A 17,789-nucleotide genomic window follows, 5' to 3' on the forward strand; every position below is an offset into this window, starting at 1 on the left:
AAGACCATGGGGAAGAACGTTTCAGACAAAGGGAACAGCCAGTACAAAGGCCATTCAAGGAATCTTTCTTCCTTTGAGAATAAACAAACAGAAAAACAACTAACATGGGAGCAATGAAAATGTATTGAAAAACAAGGAAAAGGAGATTTGTCATTATAAAGACTCAGAGAAAGAGCAGAACTCTGCAAATACTTTCATATAGGAGTCAGAAAACAATGTTGAAAGCCTTTGGCACATTCAGGAGAATGAGAAAACATGGCCTCAGTAAAGCAGGAAGAGGAAGCCAAATAAGATAACATGATCAGATGAGGAAAGCAATAAATTGTATTAGCCAACTACCAGGAAACTAAACCAGAGTAACAACCAAAATGTATATCAGAGGGAGTAAAGAGAGAGTCTGATACAGTATAAAATAAATTCATTAAGTAAAAGGAAAAAAGATAACAAATATTAAAGTGAGGAGAGAAAATATGATAGATATGGAAGACACTAAAACAAATAACACCCCAAAAGTGGATCCAACCTAAATATTTAAGAAATCATTTTTACCGTGAAAGAGTTTATACTTTACAGCTATTATATCTACTACAAGTTTTTATTAACATGTGAAAATGTTCATGATACAACTAAGAAAAACAGCAGGATACAGACATGATATACAGTATAATAAAACAGTAAGCGCTTCCATTTATTGAGAATTTACCATGTACCAGGAATGTGACTACCTTACAAAATTTTATTTTATTCTCAGAACAATCCCAAACAATGATACTCTTTTATTTTATGGATGAGGAAACAGACTCAGAGAGGTTAAGAAACTTTCCAAAGTTCACACAGCTAGCAAGAAGCAAAGCTTGATCTGAACCTGTATTTGGAAGACTTCAAAGCCTCTGCTCTTAAGTACAACACTAGAATCATATCATGTTCAATAATTACAACTTCAGTTACATTTCAAAATGCACCAAAAGACTAGAGTGAAAATGCATTAAGGGGTTAACAGAGTTACTTTCAGTGATTATTTTCTCTGTATATAATTTGTTATTTTTAAGTGTTCTATAATAAATATGTATTACTTGTAAAGTCAAAACAAATGAACAAACTGGTAGAGAGAGGAATACAGCACTTTTTAGTTGGGGACTCATGAAAAAGATTTAAATGTTAAATAGATAGAAATGTTAAGGTCTTCACATATAGTTTGGGATTCAACTAATGGCTGTAGACGAGATGTCCCAGAAAGAATGTGTAGAACATTTACAGAATTATGAACAGGAACATTTAAGACATAGAAAGGGGAATCAGGGTAGTAATTCCTCTCCCCAGAAGGAGGAACACTTTCTATGGCCTGGAAAATTCTCTAGAAAGATCAAACAGGCAACGTTACTAAAAAGTTCACGTCCTTTGTATAAAGATATGCAACTATTCGGTAAGAGGAACAAATATGCTGATAAACGTGCACCTACAGCAATGTATTACGACAATTATAATGGGTAACCAAGACCTACAGAATTTCTGAGCCAAAATAAAAGTCCACTGTATAAAATTTAACTGGCCTCAGAAATTCGTGCATTACCCTCATATTATAATGCTTATAGGCATCTTCTAGCCTAAGATTTAACCTTATTATAATCACTGACTCAATTTAGCAAAGGTAAAACTAGATCCTCATAAATTTTTAATCTTTAAAAAGCATAAATAACCATACTTTCATGGAAGTTTATAAAGTCAAATTGTGAAAACAGTAATAAAAAGGACATCTTCAATGACTGACCATCCTCAAGGTTAATCAAAGATGTGTTTATTTATCACCTACTGTGTGCTTAGGTTTAAAGATATAATTCCAGACTTTTAAAACTAAAAGGAAGGTCGGGATCTTCCAATCCTTAAATGTTACAGATGAGGTCAGCGCTTGACAAATAGTAAAGGCTCAATATTTTAAAATATCAAATGACCAGATTGAAAGCCCTGTATTCCCTTGGCATCATATACTATTAAGAAATGATTATATAGTAAGCCAGTAAAAAAAGTCTGAGCTTATTCCTAGAATCTGTAATAAATTTCATTAGTCTATTTTACAACTTAAAGATTGTTGCTTAATATTCAATTGCTTAACTATTAGTAAAAATTGACTGTGGGAAACAAAACTACCCTAAACAATTTAACCAAATAAAATCATCAGCAACAAATAATTATTGATAAATGTTATAACTTCTATAAATATTTAATGAATGCCTATTATGTACAAAATCCTGCATTATATGCAATGTGATGTAAATATACATTAGATACAGGTAGTCACGCTCTGAAAGAGCTCTCTTAATGATGCTGTAAGCAAAGACATGTTCAAATTAACTTCAATGCAGAGCCGAATGTGATAAAATTCACTACAGGGAAAAAAACCAGTTCAGAGGCAAAAGAGACCTCCTGATTATCTGCTTGGATTGATCAGGGAAGGTTGATACATAGGGCACTGAATTTGATCTGGGTCTTGGAGAACAGGTAGGATTTCAATAGTCAGGGACAGGAAAGGGCAATCTGGACCACATTATCAGATAATCAATTTTAAAAGATCATGTTGACTAGAGTGTGAAGAATCTAGTTGAACGCCAAGTATTGTTAAAGTTACCCCTAAATATTTCACAGCTCCCTCCCCTCCCCTCTTCTTCATTTCCACTGTCATCACCTCTGTTCAGACTCTCCTCATTTCTTATTTTGACTACTACAATAACCACCAAACCGGCAGGGAACCATGTATTATCATTCACTGCCATATCCCTAACACCGTGCACAGTAAGTGGTGCATAATATTTGTTAAAGGGATGAAAATCCAATTATACAGTGTTTGGCACTCTTTTTCCTTATTGCAAACACCAGACAATATTATATACTGTGTTTTATTTATCAAAGAGTACTTTTAGAAAACTGGAACACTGTTAGAGCTTTACACGTCACTGCAGAAATCCTTATTACAGCTAGGAACCCCATCAGTACACACCACCACCATAACACCAACTGGGTGACTCTTAACCAAATGTCTCCCTGACATTACCGTAATGTGTACGTGAGGACGATGCTCACACTGAGATGCTGTTTGCAACAAAGCAAGACACATATGGCTGACCTCTCCCTGTACTGAATGAATCACTGGAATAAAAGTCCTAATAGGGTAAAACATATGATGAATGGTAGATTGCAAGACTAAAAACATCTAAGACTAATAACAGGTTGATGTTATTCGGCATTGCCACCCTCCACCTTTAATTCTTTACCTTCCTACCTTGTTTATTAATTTTCGACATTAACTTTCTCCAACAGAACAAAGATTCATCACTTTTAATATTCATCATCATATTTTAGCACCTGAAAATGTTTAGCACTTAGCAATTACACAATAAATGTTTGTTGAATTATAAATAGAAAAATTAGATTTTTTTGACCAGCAATTACTACATGTCAGACATTGTATTAAGCAATGGGGATACATTTCTTTCATACATTCATTATCTTATTGAATAATCACCTTGACAAAATTTTAAATTTCCTATTAAATTCGTGTTAAATCTATATAACAATTTGGGAAGAGCTCTTTCTAAAATTTAGCCTTTTAATCAAGGACCATCGCATGTCTCTCCATTTTTAAAAAATATCTTCTTTCCTATCTCTCAGTTGAATTTTTAAATTTTCTTCATATAGGTCCTAGAAATTTTTGTTGGGGTTATTACTAAATATTTACATTTTATGGCTTTTGGAAATGGAATGTTTTCCATTATATATTTTAAATGACTATTTGTAATATAGATAAAAGGTACTGGTTTTTATTTTTATCTTATATTCAACTATATTTAGAACTTATATTAAAATTCTATCAATTAAGAAGTTGTTTTTATGTCTTAGCTTTTGCAGGCACATGAGTCTATCTTCTAAAACTTGATCATTTTTTTGTCTCCTCCTTCCTGTTAAGTATGCCTCTTTATTGACATTGGCCATAGTTTATAGATACATATTTTAAAGTGGTGATTAGAGGGCATATTTGTTTTGTTGCTGCTTAAGGAACAACTCTTACATTTATCATTAAGTGCGATGCTTGTTTGTTGGTTTCAGAGAGATAATTATTTTTCTTGTTAAGAGTGCAACTTTCTATCACTAATTCTTTATTCTTATGGGCAATGAATTTTTTTCAAACACCTTCAGTATTTACTGTACCTTTTATTTCTTATGAGATCTACTGACAGGATGTGTCATATGAGTAGCTTTCATGGTATTAAGGAATTCACACTCTGGGGTAAAACTTCCCTAGTCACAAAGGGTTAATACTTTTCATACATTCCTAAATGTGTTTGGTTTGTATTTTATTTAGAATATGAAACTGATCCGTAATTTGTGTATACAAACAGGTCATAAGTTCATTTATTTAAGTTTCTGGTCAAGAATGCACTTATAATGTGAGGGCTAAAACCATAAAACATCAGGAAGAAAGCCTGAAATTTGGGAGGGTAAAGATTTCTTAGAAAGATGCAAAAATTACTGAGCATAAAAGAAAAAAAATGATAAATTGAACTTCATCAAAATGAAACAAAAATAAAACTGCTCACCAAAAGACACAAACAAGAAAATGGGATGGCCAGCTACAGATTGGAAGAAAATATTCATAATACATACATCTAAATATCAAGAAAAAATTTAAAAACTCTTAAAACTCAAAGAGAAAAAAACCCCAATTTTTTAAATGGGCAAAAGATTTGAACAGATACTTCTAAAAGACAAATAGCTAATAAACACGTGAGGAAAATGCAAAGAGAAAACCATAGTGGGAAACAACTATATACCCAAGAGAATAGCTAAAATTAAATACCAAGAGTTTGTGAGGGTTCTCACTTATTACTGGTCAGAAAAGAAAATGGTATAACCACTTTAAAAAAGTGTTTGGCAGTTTCTACGAACGTTAAATAAATTAAATAAATATATGTATACATCTCCTATGACCCACCAATTCTACTTCTAGGTATATATCCAAAGGAAATGAGTGTATATGGCCACAAAAGGATTTGCTAAAAAATGTCAACAACAGCTTAATTCATAATAGCCAAATAATGGGTATAACTTAAGTGACTCTCAACAAGAAATGGATAAACAAACTGTGGTATATTTAAACAATGGAACACTACAGAGCAATGAAAAAAGAAGAAACTACAGATACCTGCAAGAATGGTGGATTTCAAAAACATTATTTTGAACAACAGAAGCCATACACAAAAGAATACACAGTGTTTGACTCCATTTACATGAAGTTCAAGAACAAAGAACACTAACCCAAAATATGTAAGTCAGTAGGAAGGGAGGGGACATGAACTGGAAAGGGGAATGAGGGAATTCTCTGGAGGGATGGCATTGTTTTCTATCTTGACCTGGGTTGTGGTTACCTGGATGTCTGCATGTATAAAAATAAATCAAGATGTATATTTAAATGTTTGTGTATTTTACTGTATGCAATTATATCTCAATAATAATAATGGAAACAAATTCAATTATGCTATAACCACCACAGTTATCAACTTGAGCTTAGGAAATCCTGCCGTCCTACTAGTTCCTCTTCCAAATGTGTGATATAGAATCCCCGCTTCAGCAGTGCTTGAACTCTACAGACTCAGTTCACCATTAGGTATTCGGCACAACTTCCCCCCTCCAACCGGCCCAGCAATCTACTCTTCTATCTTTTCACCCAACGTGGCAACACATGATTCCTGCTGTGATCTCCTGGCTTTCGGTATCTCTGAACAAGTCTACCTTATAGCCCCTTGCCCACATTCCAACAAGCATGTACCTTTCATACAATATTTCCTTGATGGGAATATTATGTACAATTCCTAGCATGGTATCTTTCAAATAACAATGACGTTATATGTGTCCCCTTTATACTTCAACCTTTCCCCCCTTTCCATATTCTTTTAAGACACACCTATTTTTAAAGTACTTTAGAATTTAGTAACACAAATATTGTATTTTCAAAATAGTTAAAATCCCACATTTATATTTCAACACAAGCACTGATATACCGTGAATTACTTGCCAAGCTCTCTCTCTCCACACAAACACACACACCCAATAGACACTTTTTTAATCCTCAAAACAACCTTGAGATATAGGTATTATTATTATTATCCCCAATTCACAGACGAGAAAGTTAAGGCCCAGAGCAATTAAAAAACTTAACCAAGACTACACTAGTAACTGTCAGAACCATGATACAGACAACTCCAGCATATTATTTCAAATATTTCACCCAAACCATACAATTAAACTATTGGGAATAAGGGATACTCTTTCACACCTGCAAAGTAAAGGCTATGTTTCTTTAAACCACGAATTTAAAATCCTAAACTGACAGAGGAAGCTCTCAATTTCTCAGAACTCCCTAAAAAAGTTTTAACTGGAATTTTAAATAACAGAAAGGTACACACAATCACAGGGCAATACTATTTAAAAAAATACTTCATTGAGACATCTATTCGTAAGCAACAGATACCAGTATTTATTCATTGGTATGCTTTAAAACTAAAAATTCAAATCAATAGCTCCACTGACTGAATTCCAGGTGTTCACAATGTACACCAATTTTAATTTCTGATTATATTTTCTATTTTTTTCATTAGCTCAGAACACACAGTCATTAACACGTTTTTCATTCCATTTCTTTGTCACCCAGGCATTCTTTTATTCACTCATATAGCAAATACTTTTATTTTATGCCAGGTATTCAACAAATATTTATTGAGTACCAACTATGTTAGGTAAATAAATAAGCAGAAGAGACATTATATAACTTATAAGGTAAATTGCTTCCATAAATATACCGGTTACGGAGTATTGCAGCAACTGATTCCCCTCTATGCAGATGATCCATCACCTCTAAAAGTTGGAGAATGACCTGTTCAGGAGGAAAAGAAGTCAATATTTACTATGAAAATCAACACTAGAATTTTCACATTATGCTAACTTTGTAATATTTTACATATTTTGTGATAGGCAAAATGTATGTCCATGTACCTAATATCCATATTACAGCTTATGAAAATTAAGAAACTGAATCTGCAATAGTCAAAATACCTACGAAATTCAACACTGAAATCATTAAAGAGTACTGACTGATTTCATGTGAAATCATTAGCCAACAATGATCTATGGAAAAACCACCGTGTATACAGGAAGATGGATTAAATGAGAGTCAGAAGACCTGGGGCGTATGTGTGAAGCTGGGTGAGACAGAGAAGTTAAGAAGAGAAGAGATACCAGCGGGACTTGAGGCCTGTGGGGCCCATATGCAGGGCCCACGATTTTCGAAGTGGTTGGTCAAAATTAAGGATAGAAAGATTGTTTAAAGATTTTTAAACCTTAAAGATATAAAATAGGTAATGGAGGTAGGAACATTGTTTTTACGGGAAAGGAGCAGGCGAGGTGCTAGTAAACTACAGTATATATTTGTTTTTAGTAATGTGGATGCTTTGCATTGGAGATAGAGAGTATATTTAATGTATTCTATTAATTTCAAATATATTGGGAAGCAAAAATGTATAATTTACATAAATGTTTCTTGTTAATAAAATCAATTTATTGCATTGGGAAGATAAAAAGGTATAGTATCCAGTTCAGTTTGTTAACATAATTATGTTTGTTATAAAACTACTTGAAAACCTAAAATAATTAAGCTAGAGGAAAAAAGATTTTCTTCATTGTTCCCTGCCTTCACCTGCCCCTTAATTTAGGGGCAAAAGGAAAAGAAGCAGAAGGGGAAAAAGTACAGTTGACCATGAACAACACAGGTTTGAACTGTGCAGGTCCACTTACACATTTTTCTCAATAAATATAGTGCCTGCATTTTCATTTTACAAATCTTTAAATTAACTAAGTGTGGGGAAAAGCTTGTGTTCAATTAGAGATCATAATATGTGGAATCAAAAGAACTAGGGTTTCAGTCCTGATTCTATCCAAACTGTTTCAACTTCCTGCCCTTGGGTGCATCATTTATCAATTCTTTTTCTTTTTTTAAAAGCAGAGATAGCAGTACGAGGCTTTTCAACTGTTTAGGGGTTGGCGCCCCTAACTCCTGTGCTGTTTCAGGGTCAACTGTACTCTGTTTCTTGGGTCTTCAAAACTCTAAAAAAGAAACAAATCAAATGACAACATAGCATTCATAATTATTTGCACAATCGCATTTCTCTGCTTATAATCCTGTTATTACAAGTAAAGAAACTGAGTAGCCTAAACAAAATAAATTTTTTAAGCATCTCAAAATCAACTGACTTTTGACTTACCTTTTCTAAAAATGTTTAACCAGTGAGAGAATTTTGAGAGGTTGAGAAATTTTAATTTTGTTTAGGCTACATGCTTTTTTAGAAGACGTGCCAAGAGAAAACCAGCTATATCTAGATTACTATTAGGAATCTGGGAATGTGAAAATAATTAATTCATGAAACTTTTTACCAACTGCATCTAGGGTAGAACATACAGGTCCCAAAATTAGGTATGCAAACTCTCACGTAATCCCATCGTTTTAAGCAATCCACTTGCTGCACCTGGATCTCTGAGTCTGGGGCTCTCCTGTCAAATTCTCCACATAATAAACCTCTGGTCTCCAGAGGAGCAGAGAGGGGGTGATGGTACAGGAGACTTCAGCGACTTATTTTAGACTTTCAAAGAACAGCCCATGCTTTCAATCTCATGACTCATTCCTGCCTTCTACAGACCAGGTGCCTCCAAGTCTTGAAATATTAGGAATTCTATGGGAAGAATGAGTTGGTTTCTCTCGAAAGTTCATGTAGGGGAAGATATTGGAGTTGTAACTTCCTTTGCTCTAAGTAAAAAAACAGTTCCAACCTTACATCTGTCAGTGTTTCCATTCCTGTTCTCTTTGTCCTTTTGAATTTTTCCATTTCTTTACTCTCATTTTAATGGAGTTAGGAAGAGAGAGGAAGTAAGTGCATGTGATCAACTTATGCAGGATATAAATGAAACCAACCATTTTTAACCATGGAGTTTGTATGATCAAACATATGTATTAGAAAATTAACACTGCCTGCAATGTGGTGGTGGATCAGAGAGAGAGAGACCAGAAGTATGGAGACCGATAAGAAACTACTTCCAAAATCAAGGCATGAAATGAGAGCACAGACAAGGACTATGAGGGCAGGCAGGAAGAACTAGGACTTATGACAGATCACTGACAGATTTTAAAGGGATAAGGAGACATATCAAAGACAAAATCTATTTAAGTAACAGGCGGAAATGGTGATGATATCAAGTGAGGTAGGGTACAGAAAGAAGGAAAAACACTGAAAACAAAAACAACAATGGTGAGTTCTACCCACCACCAGAGCCTCCCATCAAGCCTCTTAGATAGCCGCAACCACCAGAGGGCAGACAGCAGAAGCAAGAAAAACTACAATCCTGCAGCCTGTAGAACAAAAACCACATTCACAGAAAGATAGACAAGATGAAAAGGCAGAGGGCTATATACCAGAGAAAGGAACAAGATAAAACCCCAGAAAACCAATGAAATGAAGTGGAGATAGGCAACCTTCCAGAAAAAGAATTCAGAATAATGATAATGAAGATGATCCAGGACTTCGGAATAAGAATGGAGGCAAAGATCAAGAAGATGCAAGAAATGTTTAACAAAGACCTAGAAGAATTAAAGAACAAACAAATAGAGATGAACAATACAATAACTGAAATGAAAACTACACTAGAAGGAATCAATAGCAGAATAACTGAGGCAGAAGAACAGATAAGTGACCTGGAAGACAGAATGGTGGAATTCACTGCTACGGAACAGAATAAAGAAAAAAGAATGAAAAGAAATGAAGACAGCCTAAGAGATCTCTGGGACAATATTAAACGCAACAACATTCACATTATAGGGGTCCCAGAAGGAGAAGAGAGAGAGAAAGGACCAGAGAAAATATTTGAAGAGATTATAGTTGAAAACTTCCCTAACATGGGAAAGGAAATAGCCACCCAAGTCCAGGAAGCGCAGATAGTCCCATACAGGATAAACCCAAGGAGAAACACGCCGAGACACATAGTAATCAAATTGGCAAAAATTAAAGACAAAGAAAAATTATTGAAAGCAGCGAGGGAAAAACGAAAAATAACATACAAGGGAACTCCCATAAGGTTAACAGCTGATTTCTCAGCAGAAACTCTACAAGCCAGAAGGGAGTGGCATGATATACTTAAAGTGATGAAAGGGAAGAACGTACAACCAACATTACTCTACCCGGCAAGGATCTCATTTAGATTCGATGGAGAAATCAAAAGCTTTACAGACAAGCAAAAGCTAAGAGAATTCAGCACCACCAAACCAGCTCTACAACAAATGCTAAAGGAACTTCTCTAAGTGGGAAACACAAGAGAAGAAAAGGACCTACAAAAACAAACCCAAAACAATTAAGAAAATGGTCAGAGGAACATACATATTGATAATTACATTAAACGTGAATGGATTAAATGCTCCAACCAAAAGACACAGTCTTGCTGAATGGATACAAAAACAAGACCCATCTATATGCTGTCTACAAGAGACCCACTTCAGACCTAGGGACACATACAGACTGAAAGTGAGGGGATGGAAAAAGATATTCCATGCAAATGGAAATCAAAAGAAAGCTGGAGTAGCTATACTCGTATCAGATAAAATAGACTTTAAAATAAAGAATGTTACAAGAGACAAGGAAGGACACTACATAATGATCAAGGGATCAATCCAAGAAGAAGATATAACAATTATAAATATATATGCACCCAACATAGGAGCACATCAATACATAAGGCAACTGCTAACAGCTATAAAAGAGGAAATCGACAGTAACACAATCATAGTGGGGGACTTTAGCACCTCACTTACACCAACGGACAGATTATCCAAAATGAAAATAAATAAGGAAACAGAAGCTTTAAATGACACAATAGACCAGATAGATTTAATTGATATTTATAGGACATTCCATCCAAAAACAGCAGATTACACTTTCTTCTCAAGTGCGCATGGAACATTCTCCAGGATAGATCACATCTTGGGTCACAAATCAAGCCTCAGTAAATTTAAGAACATTGAAATCATATCAAGCATCTTTTCTGACCACAACGCTATGAGATTAGAAATGAATTACAGGGAAAAACATGTAAAAAACACAAACACATGGAGGCTAAACAATACGTTACTAAATAACCAAGAGATCACTGAAGAAATCAAACAGGAAATCAAAAAATACCTAGAGACAAATGACAATGAAAACACGACAATCCAAAACCTATGGGATGCAGCAAAAGCAGTTCTAAGAGGGAAGTTTATAGCTATACAAGCCTACCTCAAGAAACAAGAAAAATCTCAAATAAACAATGTAACCTTACACCTAAAGGAACTAGAGAAAGAAGAACAAACAAAACCCAAAGTTAGCAGAAGGAAAGAAATCATAAAGATCAGAGCAGAAATAAATGAAATAGAAACAAAGAGAACAATAGAACAGATCAATAAAACTAAAAGCTGGTTCTTTGAGAAGATAAACAAAATTGATAAACCATTAGCCAGACTCATCAAGAAAAAGAGGGAGAGGACTCAAATCAATAAAATTAGAAATGAAAAAGGAGAAGTTACAACAGACACCGCAGAAATACAAAGCATCCTAAGAGACTACTACAAGCAACTCTATGCCAATAAAATGGACAACCTGGAAGAAATGGACAAATTCTTAGAAAGGTATAACCTTCCAAGACTGAACCAGGAAGAAATAGAAAATATGAACAGACCAATCACAAGTAATGAAATGGAAACTGTGATTAAAAATCTTCCAACAAACAAAAGTCCAGGATCAGATGGCTTCACAGGTGAATTCTATCAAACATTTAGAGAAGAGCTAACACCCATCCTTCTCAAACTCTTCCAAAAATTGCAGAGGAAGGAACACTCCCAAACTCATTCTATGAGGCCACCATCACCCTGATACCAAAACCAGACAAAGACACTACAAAAAAAGAAAATTACACACCAATATCACTGATGAATATAGATGCAAAAATCTTCAACAAAATACTAGCAAACAGAATCCAACAACACATTAAAAGGATCATACACCACGATGAAGTGGGATTTATCCCAGGGATGCAAGGATTCTTCAATATATGCAAATCAATCAATGTGATAAACCATATTAACAAATTGAAGAAGAAAAACCATATGATCATCTCAATAGATGCAGGAAAAGCTTTTGACAAAATTCAACACCCTTTTATGATAAAAACTCTCCAGAAAGTGGGCATAGAGGGAACCTACCTCAACATAATAAAGGCCATATAAGACAAACCCACAGCAAACATCATTCTCAACGGTGAAAAACTGAAAGCATTTCCTCTAAGATCAGGAACGAGACAAGGATGTCCACTCTCACCACTATTATTCAACATAGTTTTGGCAGTCCTAGCCACGGCAATCAGAGAAGAAAAAGAAATAAAAGGAATCCAAATTGGAAAAGAAGAAGTAAAACTGTCACTGTTTGCAGATGACATGATACTATACATAGAGAATCCTAAAAATGCCACCAGAAAACTACTAGAGCTAATCAATGAATTTGGTAAAGTTGCAGGATACAAAATTAATGCACAGAAATCTCTTGCATTCCTATACACTAATGATGAAAAATCTGAAAGAGAAAATATGGAGACACTCCCATATACCATTGCAACAAAAAGAATAAAATACCTAGGAATAAACCTACCTAGGGAGACAAAATACCTGTATGAAGAAAACTATAAGACACTGATGAAAGAAATTAAAGATGATACCAACAGATGGAGAGATATACCATGTTCTTGGATTGGAAGAATCAACATTGTGAAAATGACTATACTACCCAAAGCAATCTACAGATTCAATGCAATCCCTATCAAATTACCAATGGCATTTTTTACGGAACTAGAACAAATCATCTTAAAGTTTGTATGGAGCCACAAAAGACCCCGAATAGCCAAACCAGTCTTGAGGGAAAAAAACGGAGCTGGAGGAATCAGACTCCCTGACTTCAGACTATACTACAAAGCTACAGTAATCAAGACAATATGATACTGGCACAAAAACAGAAACATAGATCAATGGAACAAGATAGAAAGCCCAGAGATAAACCCACGCACCTATGGTCAACTAATCTATGACAAAGGAGGAAAAGATATACAATGGAGAAAAGACAGTCTCTTCAATAAGTGGTGCTGGGAAAACTGGACAGCTACATGTAAAAGAATGAAATTAGAACACTCCATAACACCATACACAAAAATAAACTCAAAATGGATTAGAGACCTAAATGTAAGACTGGACACTATAAAACTCTTAGAGGAAAACATAGGAAGAACACTCTTTGACATAAATCACAGCAAGATCTTTTTTGATCCACCTCCTAGAGTAATGGAAATAAAAACACAAATAAACAAATGGGACCTAATGAAACTTAAAAGCTTTTGCACAGCAAAGGAAACCATAAACAAGACAAAAAGACAACCCTCAGAATGGGAGAAAATATTTGCAAACGAATCAATGGACAAAGGATTAATCTACAAAATATATAAACAGCTCATGCAGCTCAATATTAAAGAAACAAACAACCCAATCCAAAAATGGGCAGAAGACCTAAATAGACATTTCTCCAAAGAAGACATACAGATGGCCAAGAAGCACATGAAAAGATGCTCAACATCACTAATTATTCGAGAAATGCAAATCAAAACTACAATGAGATATCACCTCACACCAGTTAGAATGGGCATCATCAGAAAATCTACAAACAACAAATGCTGGAGAGGGTGTGGAGAAAAGGGAACCCTCTTGCACTGTTGGTGGGAATGTAAATTGATACAGCCACTATGGAGAACAATATGGAGGTTCCTTAAAAAACTAAAAATAGGGGCTTCCCTGGTGGCGCAGTGGTTGAGAATCTGCCTGCCAATGCAGGGGACACGGGTTCGAGCCCTGGTCTGGGAAGATCCCACATGCCGCGAAGCAACTAGGCCCGTGAGCCACAATTACTGAGCCTGCGCGTCTGGAGCCTGTGCTCCGCAACAAGAGAGGCCGCGATAATGAGAGGCCGGCGCACCGCGATGAAGAGTGGCCCCCACTTGCCGCAACTAGAGAAAGCCCTCGCACAGAAACGAAGACCCAACACAGCCATAAATAAAAAAATAAATAAATAAACCCAAAGTTAAAAAAAAAAAAAAAACTAAAAATAGAATTACCATATGACCCAGCAATCCCACTACTGGGCATATACCCAGAGAAAACCGTAATTCAAAGAGACACATGCACCCCAATGTTCATTGCAGCACTATTTACAATAGCCAGGTCATGGAAGCAACCTAAATGCCCATCAACAGACGAATGGATAAAGAAGATGTGGTACATATATACAATGGAATATTACTCAGCCATAAAAAGGAACGAAATTGAGTCATTTGTTGACACGTGGATGGATCTAGAGACTGTCATACAGAGTGAAGTAAGTCAGAAAGAGAAAAACAAATATCGTATATTAACGCATGTTTGTGGAACCTAGAAAAATGGTACAGATGAACCGGTTTGCAGGGCAGAAGTTGAGACACAGATGTAGAGAACAAACGTATGGACACCAAGGGGGGAAAACCACGGTGGGGTGGGGATGGTGGTGTGCTGAATTGGGCGATTGGGATTGACATGTATACACTGATGTGTATAAAATTGATGACTGATAAGAACCTGCAGTACAAACAAACAAACAAAACAACAACAACAACAACAATGGTTTGTATAGACATATAGAAGTAACCCAGGGCACAACATATAGTATCTAACAGAAAATTGGAAATATAGGTCTAGATATAAGTTGGAAGTAGAAAGGAAAACACAGGAATATTTAGCCAGTTAAGTGATGAGACTGGAAAATATTACTCATGCCAGGAGAAAGTGCAAACTCAATGAACACTTCTGTGCAATAAACAGAGGAAGACAAGCTAGCAAAGAAAAGAGACAATAGGTAGGAGGGAAACTAAGAGAATTGTGAAAAGAAGAAGGATAGTTCAGAAGAACAGTGGTTGGAGGGTATTCAACTGTTTCACGTTCTGGCCAAAGTAAGATACAGCTAAATGATTTGACAGCTATAAAGTCCACGATGACCTTTTTTCAAGAGTAGTTCGATGAGTGAGGAGAATCACACTGCAGTGGTTTGAAAAATAAAACAGAAATAAATAAATTCTTTTAATAACTTGTGAGGAATTTAAATACATCAGGGAATTATTCTACAGTGAAGGTGGTCCTCAAACGAGTAAGAGAAATAGAGATGATTAAACGATTGGGGGACAATCAGGTAGTCACTTAGAAAAATAAATAGGTTGTACACTACTTCACTTCATACACTAAATAAATTCCAGAAGGACCAAAGATTTAAAGGTAAAAAAGGAAGCTTTGAAGCAGTACTAAAGAAAACCCTAGTGAAATTATTTATAATGATTCAGTGGAGAAGGTAAGCAGCACCCAGAACCCAGGAACCATAAAGGTAAAAACTGTTAAATCTGATTGTAGCAAAAAATTAGAACTCTGTACTTCAAAAATACCACAAAGTCAAATGGCATTTGATAAAGCAGGAAAAATAATTCACAATAAGTGGTGCTGGGAAAACTGGACAGCTACATGTAAAAGAATGAAATTAGAACACTCCCTAACACCATACACAAAAATAAACTCAAAATGGATTAGAGACCTAAATGTAAGACTGGACACTATAAAACTCTTAGAGGAAAACATAGGAAGAACACTCTTTGACATAAATCACAGCAAGATCTTTTTTGATCCACCTCCTAGAGTAATGGAAATAAAAACAAAAATAAACAAATGGGACCTAATGAAACTTAAAAGCTTTTGCACAGCAAAGGAAACTACAAAGAAGACGAAAAGACAACCCTTAGAATGGGAGAAAATATTTGCAAACGACTCAATGGACAAAGGATTAAGCTCCAAATTATATAAACAGCTCATGCAGCTCAATATTAAAAAAACAAACAACCCAATCAAAACATGGGCAGAAGACCTAAATAGACATTTCTCCAAAGAAGATATATAGATGGCCAAGAAGCACATGAAAAGCTGCTCAACATCACTAATTATTCGAGAAATGCAAATCAAAACTACAATGAGGTATCACCTCACACCAGTTAGAATGGGCATCATCAGAAAACCTACAAACAACAAATGCTGGAGAGGGTGTGGAGAAAAGGGAACCCTCTTGCACTGTTGGTGGGAATGTAAATTGATACAGCCACTATGGAGAACAGTATGGAGGTTCCTTAAAAAACTAAAAATAGATTTATCAGATGACCCAGCAATCCCACTACTGGGCACATACCCAGAGAAAACCATAATTCAAAGAGACACATGCACCCCAATGTTCATTGCAGCACGATTTACAATAGCCAGGTCATGGAAGCACCCTAAATGCCCATCGACAGACGAATGGATAAAGAAGATGTGGTACCTATATACAATGGAATATTACTCAGCCATAAAAAGGAATGAAATTGGGTCATTTGTAGAGACGTGGATGGATCTAGAGACTGTCATACAGAGTGAAGTAAGTCAGAAAGAGAAAAACAAATATCGTATATTAACGCATGTATGTGGAACCAAGAAAAATGGTACAGATGAACTGGTTTGCAGGGCAGAAATAGAGACACAGATGTAGAGAACAAACGTATGGACACCAAGGGGGGAAAGCGGTGGGGGGGTGGTGGTGGTGGGATGAATGGGGAGATTGGGATTGACATATATACACTGATGTGTGTAAAATGGATAACTAATAAGAACCTGCTGTATAAAAAAATAAATAAAATTCAAAAAAAAATTCACAATACACATGACAGACAACAGAGTTAACGATTTTAATTTATACACACAAACGTGAACACTTAATCAATAAAACCAATAAAACACTATAGTAAAAGTGAGCAAATAATATAAACAGAAAGTGTACAGAAAATAAAAATCATTAATAAACAAATAATTGTAATTTAAAATGAGGCACTGTTTCCACCTATGAAATTTATACACACATGCACACACAAATGAAGCCTGTTTATATTTTTTATTAGTGAGAGGGAATATGGGTTTTGAGGGGGGCAGGGAGAGATGTTCACTTTTCAGTCTATACTTTTCCGTTCAATTTATTTCAAAATAAAAACTAATGAGAATGTGGCAAAAAGAGTAAGAAGGAGTAGCCATGAGGTAGGAGGAAAACCAGGGAGATGTAGTAATCTAAAAGGTAAACTAAAGTGTTGCATGAAGAAAGGGATAACCAAGTGTGTCAGATGCTGTTGAGAGGTTAAGTGAAGAATGGAGAAATAACAACTCGGTGTGGTAACCCAGAGGTCACTGGTCACCTTGATAAGAACTGTTTACATGAATGGTGGTGAAAAGTTTCATTATTGTGGGTTCAAGAGAGAACAAAGAGAGGAAACAGGCACACATAACACTCACTTAGGAAGAGATATAAATAGGTGGTAGATGGAGAGGGATATAGGATAGAAGTAGATAATGTTTTGTTTTACTTTGTTTTCATAATGGGAGATACTAGAGCAGGTAAATATGAAAAGCATTATGCTAAAAAACTCCTAGAGGAAAACAGAGGCAGGACATTCTTTGACATAAATTGTAGCAAGATCTTTTTGGATCTGTCTCCTAGACTAATGGAAATAAAAACAAAAATAAACAAATGGGACCTAATTAAACT

At 35.3% G+C, this 17,789-nt stretch overlaps 1 protein-coding gene across 4 annotated transcripts in view; it reads right to left on the bottom strand.

Annotated features, from left to right (window-relative positions):
* The window catches only part of KLHL13 (kelch like family member 13), a 191,437-nt gene that overhangs the window by 103,749 nt on the left and 69,899 nt on the right, over positions 1–17,789 (bottom strand). For 3 of the 4 annotated variants that reach the window (XM_061177788.1, XM_061177790.1, XM_061177787.1), the window contains exon 2: positions 6,849–6,922. The exons of the other annotated variant lie outside the window; for it this stretch is intronic. In XM_061177788.1, the coding sequence (XP_061033771.1) occupies positions 6,849–6,898 (50 nt within the window). In that variant the 5' untranslated portion in view covers positions 6,899–6,922. The remainder of the gene's footprint in view (positions 1–6,848; positions 6,923–17,789) is intronic. 4 annotated transcript variants of the gene reach the window in all.

This window comes from Eubalaena glacialis, chromosome X, assembly GCF_028564815.1.
Source record: "Eubalaena glacialis isolate mEubGla1 chromosome X, mEubGla1.1.hap2.+ XY, whole genome shotgun sequence".
In the NCBI taxonomy this organism is placed as follows: domain Eukaryota; kingdom Metazoa; phylum Chordata; class Mammalia; order Artiodactyla; family Balaenidae; genus Eubalaena; species Eubalaena glacialis.